This window comes from Choloepus didactylus, chromosome 4 (assembly GCF_015220235.1).
Source record: "Choloepus didactylus isolate mChoDid1 chromosome 4, mChoDid1.pri, whole genome shotgun sequence".
In the NCBI taxonomy this organism is placed as follows: Eukaryota; Metazoa; Chordata; class Mammalia; order Pilosa; family Megalonychidae; genus Choloepus; species Choloepus didactylus.
The window spans coordinates 136,314,495-136,331,161 of NC_051310.1; the positions used below are offsets into that span (position 1 = coordinate 136,314,495).

Below are 16,667 nucleotides of genomic sequence, written 5' to 3' on the forward strand. Positions count from 1 at the left end.
TGGAAGCAACCCAAGTGGTTCATCAAGAGATAAATAGATTAACAAAATGTAGTATATACCAACAATGGAATACTATTCAGCTATGAAAAGGCCAGAAATTTTGATACATGTGACAACATGGATGAACCTTGAAGACATTATGTGGAGTGAAATAATCCAGACACAAAAGGACAGTCATTGTTTGAGCTCATTGATATGGAATAATTAGAATAAGCAAGTTCATAGAGGCAGAAACTACAATTCATTTATCAGGGACTGGGGTGGGGATAGGGAATGGGGAGTTAATGCTTAATTGGTGTAGAGTTTCTCTTTGGGATGATGGAAAAGTTTTGGTAATGAATGGTCATGATGGGAGCAGAACATTGGGAATGTAATTAACACCATTGAATTATATATTTGTATGTGGCGAAAATGGGAAATTTTAGGTTTTATATATATATATATATTACTAGAATCAAAATACAACACAGTGAACCATAATGTAAACTATGAACTATAGTTAATAGTACAATTGTAAAAATATTGTTTCATCAATCAAAATAAAGGCACCATGCTAAGTGGAGGGTACGTATGTGGCAGCACTGTATTTTCTGGATGATTTTTCTGAAAACCTTCTGTAATTAAAAAAAAACTAAGCATTTATGATTGGGCTCTTTAGGAGCAAGGAGTATCTGATAACGATCATTCCTTCTTTTATTTACTCCTTCATCCATCAAAAACTCATTTTATCATTTAAAAAAAAAAGAATTCACAGGCTGGTGAAAATACAAAATGATATAACCCCTATTGAGTTGAGGAGAGAATTTGGCAATACCTAACAAAAATATATATGTATTTATCCTTCAACCAAGCAATCCCACTTCTAGAATTTACCTTAAAGATACTGCTATAGCAATATAATGTATAGTTACACCTGAAGTTATTCATTGCAGCATTTGTAATGGCAAAATACTGAAAACTACCCAAATGCCCAAACGGAAGAGATTGGTTGAGTAAGCTATAGTACATACATACAATGGAATACTATGCAGTTGTAGAAAAGAAAGAGCTGTATAAATAAGGAAGATCTTTACACACTGATATGGTGTGATTTCCAGGATATACTGTTAAGTGAAAAAAGGATAGGGCACAGAAATCAAATTCTACTTTCAATTCATAGTGAGATAATTTATGTAAAGCTTTCAGCATTGTACCTGACATATCATACACACTCAATAAATGTTGATTATTATTTTTTTATTCTTTGAAAAAAAAAAAGAAGGGAAAGTTAAAAAAAAAAAAAAGAAAGAAAGAAAAACAAGGAAAAAAAAAAGATGTAGTGCCCCCTTGAGGAGCCTGTGGAGAATGCAGGGGTATTCGCCTAACCCACCTCCATGGTTGCTAACATGACCACAGACATAGGGAACTGGTGGTTTGATGGGTTGAGCCCTCTACCATAAGTTTTACCCTTGGGAAGACGGTTGCTGCAAAGGAGAGGCTAGGCCTCCCTATATTTGTGCCTAAGAGTCTCCTCCTGAATGCCTCTTTGTTGCTCAGATGTGGCCCTCTCTCTCTGGCTAAGCCAACTTGAAAGGTGAAATCACTGCCCTCCCCTCTACGTGGGATCAGACACCCAGGGGAGTGAATCTCCCTGGCAACGTAGAATATAACTCCCGGGGAGGAATGTAGACCCGGCATCGTGGGACGGAGAACATCTTCTTGACCAAAAGGGGGATGTGAAAGGAAATGAAATAAGCTTCAGTGGCAGAGAGATTCCAAAACGAGCCGAGAGGTCACTCTGGAGGGCACTCTTACGCACACTTTAGACAACCCTTTTTAGGTTCTAAAGAATTGGGGTAGCTGGTGGTGGATACCTGAAACTATCAAACTACAACCCAGAACCCATGAATCTCGAAGACAGTTGTATAAAAATGTAGCTTATGAGGGGTGACAATGGGATTGGGAAAGCCATAAGGACCACACTCCACTTTGTCTAGTTTATGGATGGATGAGTAGAAAAATAGGGGAAGGAAACAAACAGACAAAGGTACCCAGTTTACTTCAATTGCTCTTTTTCACTCTAATTATTATTCTTGTTATTTTTGTGTGTGTGCTAATGAAGGTGTCAGGGATTGATTTAGGTGATGAATGTACAACTATGTAATGGTACTGTAAACAATCGAAAGTACGATTTGTTTTGTATGACTGCGTGGTATGTGAATGTATCTCAATAAAATGATGATTAAAAAAAAAGGTAATGATAAATCTATGGTTTGGGACAAACAATGTACAAAGATATAAGTGATAAACAGTACAAAAAAAAGTGGGGGGATGAAGGAGTATAGTAAAAGTGTATGTGTATGCTATTGAAGGCAAGTTGGTACCAAACCAAATATGATTATTATATATTTAGGATGTTAAATTTTAGCCCCATGGTACTCACAAGGAAAATGAATGGAAAATATATCCAGATGGAAAAGAGAATGCACTCAATATGGTACAATACAAAATATCAAATAAATATAAAAGTAGGCATTAATGAAAGAATTGAGGGACAGAAAAACATATAAGACTTAAAAAGTCTGCATAGCAAAATGGCAGAAGAGATTTCAATGTTATCAGTAGTGACTTTAAATGTATACGATTAAACTCTCCAGTCAAAAGGCAGAGATGGGCAGAATGGATAAATGCACATTATCCAACTATATGCTGCCTGCAAGATGCTGACCCTAAATTCAAATACACAAGGAGGTTCAAAGCAAAATGATGGGGAAAAAACATATCGTGCTAGTAGTAACCAAAGGACAGCTGGCATAGCTATTCTAATATCAGATAAAATAGACTTTAAGTCAAGAACAGTTATGAGGGACAAAGATGGTCATATACTGATAAATGTGTCAATTCAGCAAGAAGATGTAACAATTATAAATATATATGCCCCTAACAGCAGAGCCCCAAAATATATGAAGCAAATACTAAGAGATTTGAAGGGAGTAATTGATGGTCCTGTGTTATAGTAGGAGACTTTAATACACCACTTTCAATAATGGATAGAACATCTAGTCAGAAGATCAATAAGGAAATACAAGACTTGAATGATACTCTAAGCTAGACCTAACAGACATGTATAGAACACTTCACCACCAACAACACAATATACATTCACCTCGAGTACAAATGGATAATTCTCCAGGATAGACCATATGTTATGTCACAAAAAATGTCTCAGATTCAATAATACTGAAATCATATAGTGTGTCTTCTCCAACCATAAGGGAATGAAGCTAGAAATCAATAACAGAAGAGAGAAATGGAAAACTGACAAATATGTGGAAATTAAACAATGTGCTCTTAAACAACAAGTGTGTTAAACAGGAAATCACAAGGGAAATTAGGAAATACCTTGAAGTGAATGGAATTGAAAAATACAAAATTTATGGACCTCCGCTAGGGAAAGGCCATCCCTGTTCTCAGTCAACATTCCCAGTCAGCATTCCTTTCGTGATCACGCAGACAGACTGGACTGAATCATGGCTAATAGGACTTGCTCTCTTTCATGTCCTCTGGCTGCTGCTCACTTGTTTCTCATTCCAAAGTTACAAACTACAGATTGGGCATTTTCTATATGTAGTAATTTTAGTCTGTTGTGCTGAATATATCAATGAAGTAGCTGCAATGAACTGGAGGATATTTTCAAAACACCAGTATTTTGATTCAAGAGGGATGTTAATTTCTATAGTATTTTCAGCTCCACTGCTCTTCAGTGCCATGATCATTGTGATTGTGTGGGTATGTAAGACTTTGAATGTAACGAGGAATTTATAAGAGAAAAGAAAAAGAAAGAAGAGGAGAAGAAAAGAAGAATAATAGTATAACAACTACTTTGGATTTTTTATGTTAAATTTTTTTTCCTCCACCATTGTTTCCAATGTTAAAGCAGACATTATAGGCGTCCTTCTTTAGCAACTGACTCATGGTTTGAAAGGGTGGTAGATTCTTTTATTGTGAAATCCACAGTGGTAGAACACATGCTAAAGGCGATTTTTAGAACACTAATATCAATCAGGAGATTCGTTAAACATAGATCTGTATTTAGAATGTTTGGAGTGTTCCTAGTTAGACTATATAAATAGTCTCTAATCAGGGCCTTTCATAATTTGCTAATTATCACACCATTTATGTAGTTAGTATTAATTATAAAATGTTAAATCAATATAGAAATGTTAAATAATAAATATTTAATGATATTCTACTCTTGGGCACCATTACCTATTAATCATGTTGTGGTTTCTAGTCTACAGCAGTAGTTCTCAACCAACGGTGGTTTTGTCCCCCAGAGAACATCTGTCAATGTCTGAAGACATTTTTGATTGTCATGACTGGTGGGTGCTATTGGCATCTAGTGGGTTGAGCCAAGGGATGCTACTAAAGATACTAGAATGCACAGAACAGTCCCCCACAACAAAGGATTATCTAGCCCAACATGTCAACAATGCCAAGGTTGAGAAACCCTGGACTGGAGAAACCTTTTAAAAAAAGACTTTTGATGCAAGGTCTTGAAAAAATATTACATTTCAGTTTAATGAGCTGATTCTTATGCTGTTAGTCTCTGTAAACACCCACACAGGCCAGGCCCTGTCAAAACAAAGTAAAGTTATACCCTACTTCACTGTTTCATAATAGTTAAAAATGTTAAGCTATAACAGAAGCCATTAAGTCAAGATTACATGGAAAAGAGTATGTTGAATGAGCCCTTTGTTTTTATTTTTCAGGATGCAAAATTAGAAATGCAGAAATATTGAATGAATATTTCAGCTTTTTCAACTAATAGAAGTATATTAAAAATAGAAGAATTGATTATATTCCTTCTTAAGTTTCACATTTTATTTTCCTATACGTTGGATGCTCAAGAACACAATGCTATCAATTTTATTTAAAAAAGTGTAATATGACTTGACTTTATCAAGTAGTTTGTATACAGTAAGCTCCTGGTTCCTTTCAAATCTGGACATAACTAGGGAATGACAGGAGGTGAACAGAGATCCAAAATTTTAAAAATATAGTGTTCAACATAGAGAATGGTATTGGCTCTTGATTTTAGTTAAAAAAAAATGATTTGGGAATTGTTGATTTAATTGTAACAGGATTTTTTTTCCCAAAAGTGAAATACACTCAGATTTCAGAAGGAAAAAAAAATGTCTAAATGAAAGGATTTATATTTAACAGTTTAAAAGGTGACACTTCCTTTGATTATAAATTTTGAGTTTCAAAATTCAGATATATACGTTTTATAGACAATTTAAGTGTTCTTAGTAGAGAAACTGTTTCTTGAACTTTGATTTTTAGTTTTAGAAGTGAGTTGATAACAATTTTCTTGATAAGTCCACTGGAAATTTTATCCTGAAATTTTTGCCAGTTCATTCTTGATTTGTTCACCTTTTTAATTGAACATTAAAAAGTGACTTAAAAATAGCATTTCATTGTTAAGTCAAATTTTAAACTTAAAATTACCCAATTTATCAAGTATTGTGTACCTGGTGTCCTGATAACTTGCCTAATTTTGCATTTCTGAAGATTACCAATTCAGCATGTTTAATGGTATTATGGATTCAGAAGAGTTCACAACATCAAGAGTTAATTTCACAGAATGTAAAATCAAATTGGACCAGTTATATTAAAATTGTAATATGAATATATGAGAATGGTAGACAATAATACTGAGTTAGTGTGGAGCTCTGCCACTGTAGATTTGTTTCACCCCTCTCAGAGGCTGATAATAGATTCTAGTCTTGGTATTGTCAAAATCAGCTATGATATAGTTGACTTAGCTAATATAAGAGAAACTTGTCGAAACTGTACATTTTCACCATCCGTAAATTATTTTGACTGTCTAAACATGGGAGCATCTGACTAAATCTGTATTACTGTGAAAAATAGTGTAACAGTATTGTTAACTTCACCTTAATTTTGTTTACGATGTTAATAGCTTATATCAATGTATAAGCATAGCATGGGGCCTTTTTGTTTTGTTTCCTTTTTATATTTTGGATTGGGGGATGAAGGACTCTTATTGTCAGGTCTGTTTCACAAAAAACAGGCTTCTCTCATTTTTTAACTGTTTAATAAATTCATATTCAGTGGCTTAAATTGCAAAAAAAAACTTATGGAAAACTTATGGAATGCAGCAGAAAGCAGTGATGAGAGGCAAATTTATAGCTCTAAATGCTTACATTAAAAAACAAGAAAGACTTCAAATTAGAGACTTAACCTCAAAAATGGAAAAAAATAGAAAAGAAGGGCAAACTAAACCCAAAGTGAGCAGAAGGAAGAAATAACAAAGATGGGAGCAGAGATAAATGAAATAGAAAACAAACAATAAAAACCAATGAAGTGAATCAAAAAACAAAAGTTGATTCTTTGAAAAGATCAATAAAATAGACAAACTTTTAGGTGAACTGACAGAGAAAAAAAGAGAGAGGATACAAATAACAAAAAATGAAAAGGGGGACATTATTACTGACCTGCTGAAATAAAAAGGACTATGAGAGGACACTATGAACAAATGTGTGCCAATAAATTAGATAGTCTAGATGAAATGGACAGATTCTTAGAAACATACAAACTGCCTACATTGACTCAAGAAGAAATAGAAGATCTCAACAAACTAATTATTAGTAAAGAGGTTGAATCAGTTATCAGAAACCTCCCAAAAAGAAAAAGCCCAGGACCAGACGGCTTCACCGGGGAATTTTAACAAACACTCTGAGAAGACTTAACTCCCAATTCTGAACAAACTCTTCAAAAAAATTGAAGAAAAGGGAATACTCCATAATTGATTCTACAAGACCAAAGTCTGAAAAAGATAACAGAAAAAAGAAAATTACAGACCAATATCTCTTGTGAATATAGAGCAAAAATCCTCAACAAAATACTAGCAAATCAAATCCAGCAGTGTATTAAAAGAATTATACACCATGATCAAATGGGATTTATTCCTGGTATGCAAAGGTGGTTCAACGTAAGAAAATCAATAAATGTAATACACCACATTAACAGAATTGAGGAAATTACCATCTCTATTGTTGCAGAAAAGGCATTTGACAAAATCCGGCATCCTTTCTTGATAAAAACACTTCAAAATATAGGAATTGAAGGAAACTTCCTCAACATGATAAAGGGCATATATGAAAACACCAGAGCTAACATCATACTCAGTGGAGACTGAAAGCTTTCCCTTTAAGACTAAGAATAAGACAAGGATGCCCACTGTCACCACTGTTAGCCAACATAGTATAGAAGTTCTAATTACAGCAATTAGGAAAGAAATTGGAAAGTAAGAAATAAAACTTTCACTATTTGCAGATGATCTGATCCAATATTTAGACCCCAAAAAGCAATGACAAAGCTACTAGAGCTAATAAACAAGTTTAGCAAAGTGGCAGAATACAAAATCATCATGCAAAAGTCAGTAGTGTTTCTATACACTAGTAATGAGCTGTCACAAGAGGTAATCAAGAGAAAAATTTCACTTACAATAGCATCTAGAAGAATGAAATATCTAGGAGTAAAGTTAACCATGGATGTAAAGGACCTGTACACAGAAAACTACAAAACATTGCTAAAAGAAATCAAAGCAGACCTAAATAAATGGAAAGACATTCTATGTTCATGGGCTAGAAGGCTAAACATCATTAAGATGTCAATTCTACCAAAATTGATCTATAGATTCAATGCAATACCAATCAAAATTCTAACAGCCTACTTTGCAGGAATGGAAAAAGCTAATTATCAAATTTATTTGGAAAGGTAAGAGGACTTGAATAGCCAAAAACATCCTGAAAAATACTTAGAAAACTAGGAAGAGAAGAAAGCTTCCTCAATGTGATAAGGGGCACCTATGAAAAACTCACATCATACTCAATGATGGAAAGACTGAAAGCTTTCCCTCTAATATCAGGAAGAAAATAAGGATCCCCACTGTCACCACTGTTATTCAACACTGTACTGTAAGTTCTTGCCAGAGCAATTAGGTAAGAAAAAGAAATAAAAGGAAAGAAGTAAAACTTTCTCAGTTTGCAGATGACATGTTCCTATATACAAAAAATTCTGAATTTCAAGGGAACCTGAATAACCAAAAGAATCTTGACAAGAAAAACAAAATTGGAGAACTCATATTTCCTGATTTCAAAACTAACCACAAAGCTAATCAAAACAGTATAGTGCTGACATAAGGACAGACATATAGATCAATGGAATAGAAAAGAGAAGTCAGGGATAAACCCACATATCTAAGCCCAACTGGTTTTTGACAAGGGTGGTACTTCCCTCCTGTCCTATCCCACTTGCCCTCATCCCATTTCATCTAAGCACCAGTCATGGGTTGGGCCTGTCTGGGTTCTGAAACCAGGGAGGGCTTGGTCTGCCTGAAAACAAGTCTGCAGCTTCATCTCATAGACTACACTTTTTCTAGAACTCAGGTGCTTTATGGGGCTTGTCTAACTTAGCTGTGTAATGGATCTTTTCTGACCTAGCTGTGTAACAGCTTTTGTCATCATCTTTGACTACCCAGGATTGAGGATTCTGGGCTCTGCTTTCTGCAAAGTTTTCTGCCATAATTCCTGGAATGACCATGCCCCACCTCCCAGAACTTTCAGGTGCCAGTATCCATTGCTCTCAGCATACACCATGACTTGTATCATGTATCCTAATACTCCCCTACATGCTAAAGCTGACAAGCAATGATCCAGAAAAATAAAAACAGGGACTGAAATGAGGCTCCTTAAAGTAGGAGGATAATTGGTATGATGGAGATAAGTATGTTTTGGGGAGCCATAATAGATGGACCTCTGATCTTTGATCAAGGGGTGTATCAGGGGAACTTCTAGGAGGGAGGTCTGAGATAGGACTTGAAAGATCGGGTCTAATGCAAACAAAAGTGAGGAACATTATTATGGGTAAAAAAGAAATATTAAATGTATATATACTATATTTCTGTTTCTATGTCATTTCCCTCTGAAAATTGAAAAATTTATAACTAATATAGACAGAAAATTCTTTCAGACATAGAATTCCCAAAGGTTGGTCCAAGGCCTGCCTCCTGCTCTTAAAGGGAAACTCAAACTCAGAGGTGTACGAACTTGCTCTAACACTCTAATCAGTGGTAGCGTCAAGAGAATTCAAAGAATTCTAAGCCTAAGGCCAGAGCTATCTCCATCTGCTGTGTCCTCCCTTGAGAATGTGAATATCTAAAACAGCTTTTCTCCTCATTCCTAATCCCCCATTCCCAGTTAGAAGTTTGTATTTGCTTCTATTTATGGGTTTAGAGCCACTCATACTCAATCTATTCTAGCCAGGGGAACATGGCTAAAAATCCTTTGCTTCATGATCAAATTGCATTCTCGTCAATGACTACTTTGTTGCTCTCATCCCATTCCTAGATTCTGACCTCTTTCTTTCCAAATGCTTTGGCTTGAGTCCTAGACCTTTTTAATTTTTTTAAAATTTTAATTTGCCATTTTAACCATTTTAAGATTAAACAATTCAGTCAGAATTACTGTATTTCCAGTGCTATGTTACCATCACCACCATCCATTACCAAAACTTATTCATCACCCCAAACAGGAACTCTGTACCCATTAGGCAATAAATTCCCATTCCTCCTCCTCCCAGTCCCTGGTTACCTCTTAATCTGTTTCATGTTGCTATGAATTTGCTTAATCTACATACTTCACATAAGTGAAATCATGTAATATTTGTACTTTTGTGTCTGGCTTTATTTCATGTGGCATAATGTTTTCAAGATTCATCCATGTTGTAACATATATCAGAACTTCATTTCCTTTTTTTTGGATGAATAATGTCCCAAGTCCCTACACTTTTGCTCCATAATTTCCCACACAGCCTGTGTTCCTTATCCCGTATATCTGATCTCCCCAATGTGAGTCTTGCTCTCTGGATCTAATATAGCCATTTTCTCTTTGAATATTACCTCTCTACCCCTCTCCCTAGTCAATTTTTTCTGAAAACGCCTTTCAGACAACAATCAGAGCTTCTCATTGTAGTCTCCAATTCTCTTAATTTCTCTTTCAAATTTCTAACTCCATAGTTCTCTGTGCTTTTCCTGGACATTTTCTCCCATTCTTGTTTTACAGATGCTCCTTTGTTTTTTTAATTTCTTTAGGCATCTTTGAATGAGGTGAGTTATTCCTGAATCAGCTGTTTGCGAGAGGTTTGTATGAGGTCGGAGGCAGGACCGTGTTGGAAGTTTTCTTTATTAAACAGTGTTTGCATGAACTCTTATAGCCCTTACTTTTCCCTGTGTTCAGCAATGGAGGGATGTTTACAATGCAGTCTGTCTCCTCCACTCTACCTCCTAACAGACTGCTTCCCACAAATATGACTTAATTATTCTTGTTCAACTTCACCTTCCCTATATCTTTTTTTTCCAGTTCTCCACATTCCCCTCTTTAATATGGCATTTTGCACTATATCCATTACTGAAAATTTGAAACAAACAGGAATAATTTAGTCAAACTCCCCTTCCTCCTCCAGCTTTATTGGATAGTTTAAAATTACATTTCTATTTTCTAGGACTTGTGCTGGTTTATATGTATTATGTCCCGCAGAAAAAGCCATATTCTTTGATGCAGTCTTGTGGGGGCAGACATATTAGTGTTGATTAGGTTGGAACCTATTGATTGTTTCCATGGACATGTGACTCAATCAACTGTAGGCAAGACCTTTGATTGGATAATTTCCATGGAGATGTTACCCCGCCCATTCAGGGTGGGTGTTAATTGGATCACTGGAGTCGTATAAAGGAGTTCACAGACAGAAGGACCTCAGAGCAACTGAGAGTGACAGTTTGAAGAGGAGCTGCAGCTAAGAGAGGACAAAACGCCCCAAGAGCAACATTTTGGAGAATGCCATTTTGAAACACAACCTGGGAGCAAGAAGACGCCAGCCATGTGCCTTCAGAGCTAAAAGGTTTTCAGGACGCCAGTGGCCATCCTTCAGTGAAGGTACCCTATTGTTGATGCCTTACCTTGGACACTTTATGGCCTTAAGACTGTAACTTTGTAACCAAATAAACCCTCTTTTATAAAAACTAATCCATTTCTGGTATTTTGCATAACGGCAGCATTAGCAAACCAGAACAGATTTTGGTATCAGAGAAGTGGAGTGCTGCTGTGTTTGCAAATACCAAACATGTTGGAATGGCTTTTTAAATGGGTAAGGGGAAGATTCTGGAAGAATTTTGAGGAGCTTGATAGAAAAGGCCTAGATGGCTTTGAAGAGACTGTGGAAATATGGACTCTAAAGATAATTCTGATGAGGCCTTGAGCAGAAATGATGAATGTGTCATTGCAAACTGGAAGGAAGGCAATCCTTGTTTTAAAGTGGCAGAGAATTTGGCAAAATTGTGTCCTGGTATCAGATGGAAGGCAGAATTTGAGAGCAACAAGCTGGTATACTTAGCTGAAGAGATTTCAACACTAAATATCAAAAGTGTGGCCTGGCTTTTTCTTGCAGCTTATAGTAAAATGCGAGAAGACAGAGATAAGCTTTTCCTTGCAGCTTATAGTAAAATGCGAGAGGACAGAGAAATGAACTCTTGGGTACAAAGAAACCAGAAACTGATAGTTTAGAAAATTCTGGGCTTCCAGAAAGTGAGACACCAGAGGCTACAACCCCACATGAGGATTTAACCAAACATGGAACCCAACACTCATTTCAGTACAAGCCGGGATTGGAGGTAGAAATATCCAGAAAGGATTTGTAGAAAGTCCTATTGTCTGATGGTTTTGACCCCTGTGTGCTTCATGCCAGGCCAACGAGATTTTTGCAACATCTGTATAGACGGAACCACTGACGGTCTGGACTGGAGGGAATGGAAAAGGAACAAATTGAAGGAAAAATTTCTTCAAGGACAGAATCATGGAAAGTAAGGTCTAAAGTCAAGAAACCTCGGGAAAAAGCTGCAGAACAACCCAGGCACATGGAAAAGGTGAGTTTGCCCTGGAGGTCGAGGGCAGGCCTTCCGCCTCTTTGCTCAGGAAGAGTGCTGTCACCCCAGGCGTCAGAGAGGGTGGAGCATGTTTTCTGGGGATTGGGGAGATCCTGGCCACCACCCCACTGTTCAGAGAGGGGAGAGCCTTTGCCCCAGATTGGGGAGAGCCTTTGCCCTGGAGAGGCAGAGTCTGGGTGGCACCCCGATGTTTGAGGAGGGTGGGGCCGAGAAGAAGGTGATCTCCCCAATGTGTGAATTTGTTGGAGCACTCGCTCCAGCATTTGGAGAGAAAAGGGCTGCTGCAAAGGCCCTTGAAAAAGTGTGGGAAAGCTGCTGTCTGAAGCCCCAAGGATGCACTGTCATTCTGTGAATGACTCTCAGACTTTGAAATCTAATGAAGTTTGCCCTGCGGGTTTTAGGAACTGTTTTGGTCCCTTAAACCCTGTTTTCCTTACTGTTTCTCCTTATGGCAATGGGAATGTTTATCCTGTGAATGTCCCTTCTTTGTATATTGGAAGCAGATAACTTGTTCTAGGTGTCACAGGTCCACAGCAAGAGGGAAGTTTTGCTTTAGGACAGACTACGCTTGTAACTGATTTTGATGGGATCTTGTACTTACATATTGTTACTGAAATGATTTAAGTTTTTTTTTTTTATATTGTGATGGGATGAATCTATTTTGTATTTTGACAGAATATGTTTTTCTGGGGTCCAGGGGGTGGAATGTGCTGGTTTATATATATTATGTCCCCCAGAAAAAGCCATATTCTTGAATGCAATCTTGTGGGGGAGACATATTAGTGTTGATTAGGTTGGAACGTATTGATTGATTTCTGGTATTTTGCATAACGGCAGCATTAACAAACCAGAACAGACTTCAGTTGCTTTTTCCATGTGACTTTTAAAAACTGATTATAGCAAATGAAACAAAGTCATCTAAGTGATATAGTATACAAAAATAACATCTTGATTTCTGTGAAAATGCATTTCTCTGCAATTCCTGAATAGCTCCAAATTATACTAACTCTGAGCACCAATGTTTACTCTAGGTTTTAGATTTAGTCTTTGAAAAAATATGTTCTAAACCTTTGCCATCACCATCTGTATATCCAGTATCAATGCTGTGATGAAGTTGTTACTTTTAGGCTTTTATCTCGATTTCTGTCTTGCACAGCCTTTAACACGCATGTTTGTCTTTTTATTTTGTTTACTCCCACTCAACTGTTTGCTCTATGGAGGGCCTGATACAGATGTTACTTGGTGTTATTTAATAGCTACTGAGGTCACACAATCCAAGGCCATCATTATGCTGAAATTAAAGTTACTTAAGGAAGTTCATAGACATTTCCAGAATTGGTTTTACCTCCTACATGGGAACATAGTCAAGAAACCCAGAATGGGCTTACTGGTTTAACTCAATTCTTCCCATTCATTAGTCCCTATTCATCACAGGTGTGGAAAGGGGGTTCTTTAACAAAGCATGATACATAACACCTCTACCAAACTAAACATAAACTTTTTTTTGTAGTTAAATGCAGAAAGTCTATTTTTTTCCACTCCTTTCCTCCTTGTATATGGCAAGTAAAACTCACTGGCCTGGGAGTAGCCTTTATCTGCCAACCTTTGGCCAGTGAAGAGGATTCAGAGAAAATAATACAGCCATCAAACAGAGAAAGGAGGGGCAACAAAGGAAAATATTTAAGCCGTAGCCTCAATTGTGCATTCCCGTCCAAGTTGCCCGGACTCACCATAATGGTAACAGATGACTTTACTTGTCTTGCTGCAGTTGATGGCTACATGACTAGTTTCACCACACCTATAGCACTTCGCTTTGGTGCAGTCTTTTTGAATGTGTCCAACTTCTCCACAAGAATAGCACTTTTGCTCATCCATGTGGTCATAGTCACAGGCCAGATGGCCTGGTTTGCCACAGTGGTAGCAGCACTGCTTTCGCTCCCTCTTGGGCTCCTTGCAGTCCTTGGCAATATGACCACCTCTCCCACAGTTATAGCAGGCATCCTCTTGAAGATCACAATCCTTGGCAAGATGACCAGACTCACCACAGTGATAACATATGTCTGGAAGAGATGAAGAAACAAACTGGAAACCTCTCCCATGGTTTCTCATTCCATGACCACAGCTTCCTCCAGCAGGGCTTTTCTGGGCCCAGTGGCCAGATTGTCCACACTTGAAGCACTCATTGCTGCTCATGGCTGCAGTTAGATCTTCTTCGACGTCTGAGGGGACCCACAGTGGTGGAGACTCGGAGGCAGATCCGAGGAAGGAGGTGTGCGAGGGAGTGGCTATTTTCAGGGTCCTTACCTGCACCACACACAGCCACCTTCCCTATATCTTGAATCTGTGATAAACAGGTGTTGGGAAGCTCCTTTTTTCAGGCTGCTTGTCTATCCTTATTGTTCTAAACAGGCCTTGTGGGTTTTGCCCCTCAGGATGGGGCACTTCCTTTAGTGCTTATGTCCCTCTAGCTTTGTCTGAGTCTGCAGTCTGGGCATCCTCTATCGCACTCCTATTTGACTTTCCCTATGTTTGGCAGTCCTTCCTCTTACGTTGTAGTTGAGGTTTACAGATGTCTCTAGTTTCATTGAAAATAGAGGTTCTTTTGGTCTATTTATCATTTTCCTTGTGGTTTTTAGTAAAAGAAGGATCAGTTTCTGAGAGAAGGAAAAAAAAATGACTTTTCATTCCATCATTTAACAACCAGAGCTTAAACTATTTTTTATGCTTTATCTGACATTTCTGTGTATTTGGAAAAATGTGTGGTGTGTGTGTGTGTGTGTGTGTGTGTGTGTGTGTGTGTGTATGAAGGGGGTGATGGTATTTCAGTATGTCCTTAATACATGATCTTGACCTGATTGAGTAATGGACATTCAGCAGTTATCAGTATGGGTTCCTCTGTCTAACAATGACAATTTCTCTCCAGCTCACAGGAAAGGGGACTCAAAGTCAGTATTAGGCAGGGTGATAGAAAATACTATAGTCTATTCCTTTCAATTCTGAATTTTTATCCTTAAAAGTTACTAAAAGTGTTAATCACAATATCTGCCATTCCCATAGTCTATTCTAAAGGACAGACTTACACACACCATGCAGCCTCTACCCCCTGACTCAGCCACAGCCAGTTAAAACATGAGTGGGCTTTTGACCCATTCCATAGGCTGTCCAGCAACCCAAGATGTGAACTAATGCAAAAAGATGATGTGGGAAAATCAGAGCCTCTCATGAATTTGAATCTGGAAACAGGGAGAGAATCAGAAAATTGACAGTATGACCAAAAGTTTAAAGATTGCCATGAGGTATAGTTTGGGATTTGAAGGGTCATGGCAAGGAGAGTTAGAAAGAAACAGAATCTAAGAGCTGAATGTCAAACAGAAAGCAGAAAAGATTAAAAAAAAAAAAAGATAGTGGTTAGAGAATGAATAAGTAGAGACAGGAACTATAGAAACAAATGGGAGAATGGCTGCATTACATTAAGAACAGCACTGTCCTTTGGCTCTTCCTGGATTCCTAGGCTGAGCACAATGCCTTGCCATAGTAGGGGCTCTAAAAATGAGTTAGAAGAATGGATGTTTGTCCTCACAGTAAGTGGTTACCTCTTTTAAAGTAACTTGTCTGAATTTCTGCTTCTTGTAACAGAATTATTAACTCCCTGTAATCAACTCTTCTCCAGTATTCTGTTGAAACTGTTTTCTTAAAGCTCACCGTGGAGTTTGCTCAATACTAACATATGTTTACTAACATTTAATGATTTACTATCAATCTTCATCTTCCTTGGCTTATGTCTCGCCTTTGGCCCTTGCAGTGCTACACTGTCGTAGTTCTCCTACCTCTGACCTTAAACAGTCTGTCTTGACTGGTTTCTCTTCCTCTTCTTACTCTCTTAGATATAAGTAATCTCCATGGTCTGTCTTCAGTTCTCTTCTAGTTATTTACTCTCTTCTTTCCAAGTGCTTCATTCATTCCCATGACTTCATGTGCAAACTCTATTGAAGTGACTCCCAAATCTGCATCTCGGAGCCTGCATTTCTGAGCCCTAGACTGGCTCCTTGAAAATCAACATGACTGAACCAGAACTCATTTTTCTCCTTAAATTAGTTCCTTCTCTTGACTGCTTTATTTCTATTTATTGCACCATCAATCTCTCATTTTCAAAATCTGAATTATTTTTGAGTGTTTTCTTCTTTTCTCCTTTTTCTACCATCTAATCAATTGCAAAGTCTAGTTCATAATAACCCTCTGCCTCCAAAATCTGTTGCTGTCTATAGCCTACCAAAATAAGTTTTGTGTTTTTTTAAAAGGGCCCCAGGATTCAGAATTCTCAACATTTTGTTGCAAACTGATATTTCTAATCTTATTTCCCATAGTTCTTGTGGTGGTTTGGATGTATTATGTCCCCCAAAATGCCGTGTTCTTTGATGCAATCTTGTGGGATCAGACATATTAGTGTTGAATATATTGGAGCTTATTGAGTCAATGTTTCCATGGAGATATGACTCAGTTAACTGTGGGTGAGAACTTTCATTGGATTATTTCCATGGAGGCGTTGCCTCACCCATTCAGAATGGGTCTTAATTGGATCTCTGGAGTACTTTAAAAAGAGCCACGCCACATGGGCCCAGATGCTATAGCAGCTTAGAGAGACATTTTGGGGATAGCCGTT

General features: G+C 37.5%; 1 protein-coding gene and 1 pseudogene across 1 annotated transcript in view; one reads left to right on the top strand and one right to left on the bottom strand.

Annotated features, from left to right (window-relative positions):
- The window catches only part of TRIM69 (tripartite motif containing 69), a 60,846-nt gene extending 47,006 nt beyond the window's left edge, over nucleotides 1-13,840 (bottom strand). The window contains exon 1 of the mRNA XM_037835415.1: nucleotides 13,738-13,840. Coding sequence (XP_037691343.1) covers nucleotides 13,738-13,740 — 3 coding nt within the window. The 5' untranslated portion in view covers nucleotides 13,741-13,840. The remainder of the gene's footprint in view (nucleotides 1-13,737) is intronic.
- On the top strand, nucleotides 349-3,846 carry LOC119530916 (annotated as a pseudogene).
- Nucleotides 13,841-16,667: the final 2,827 nt, after the last annotated feature.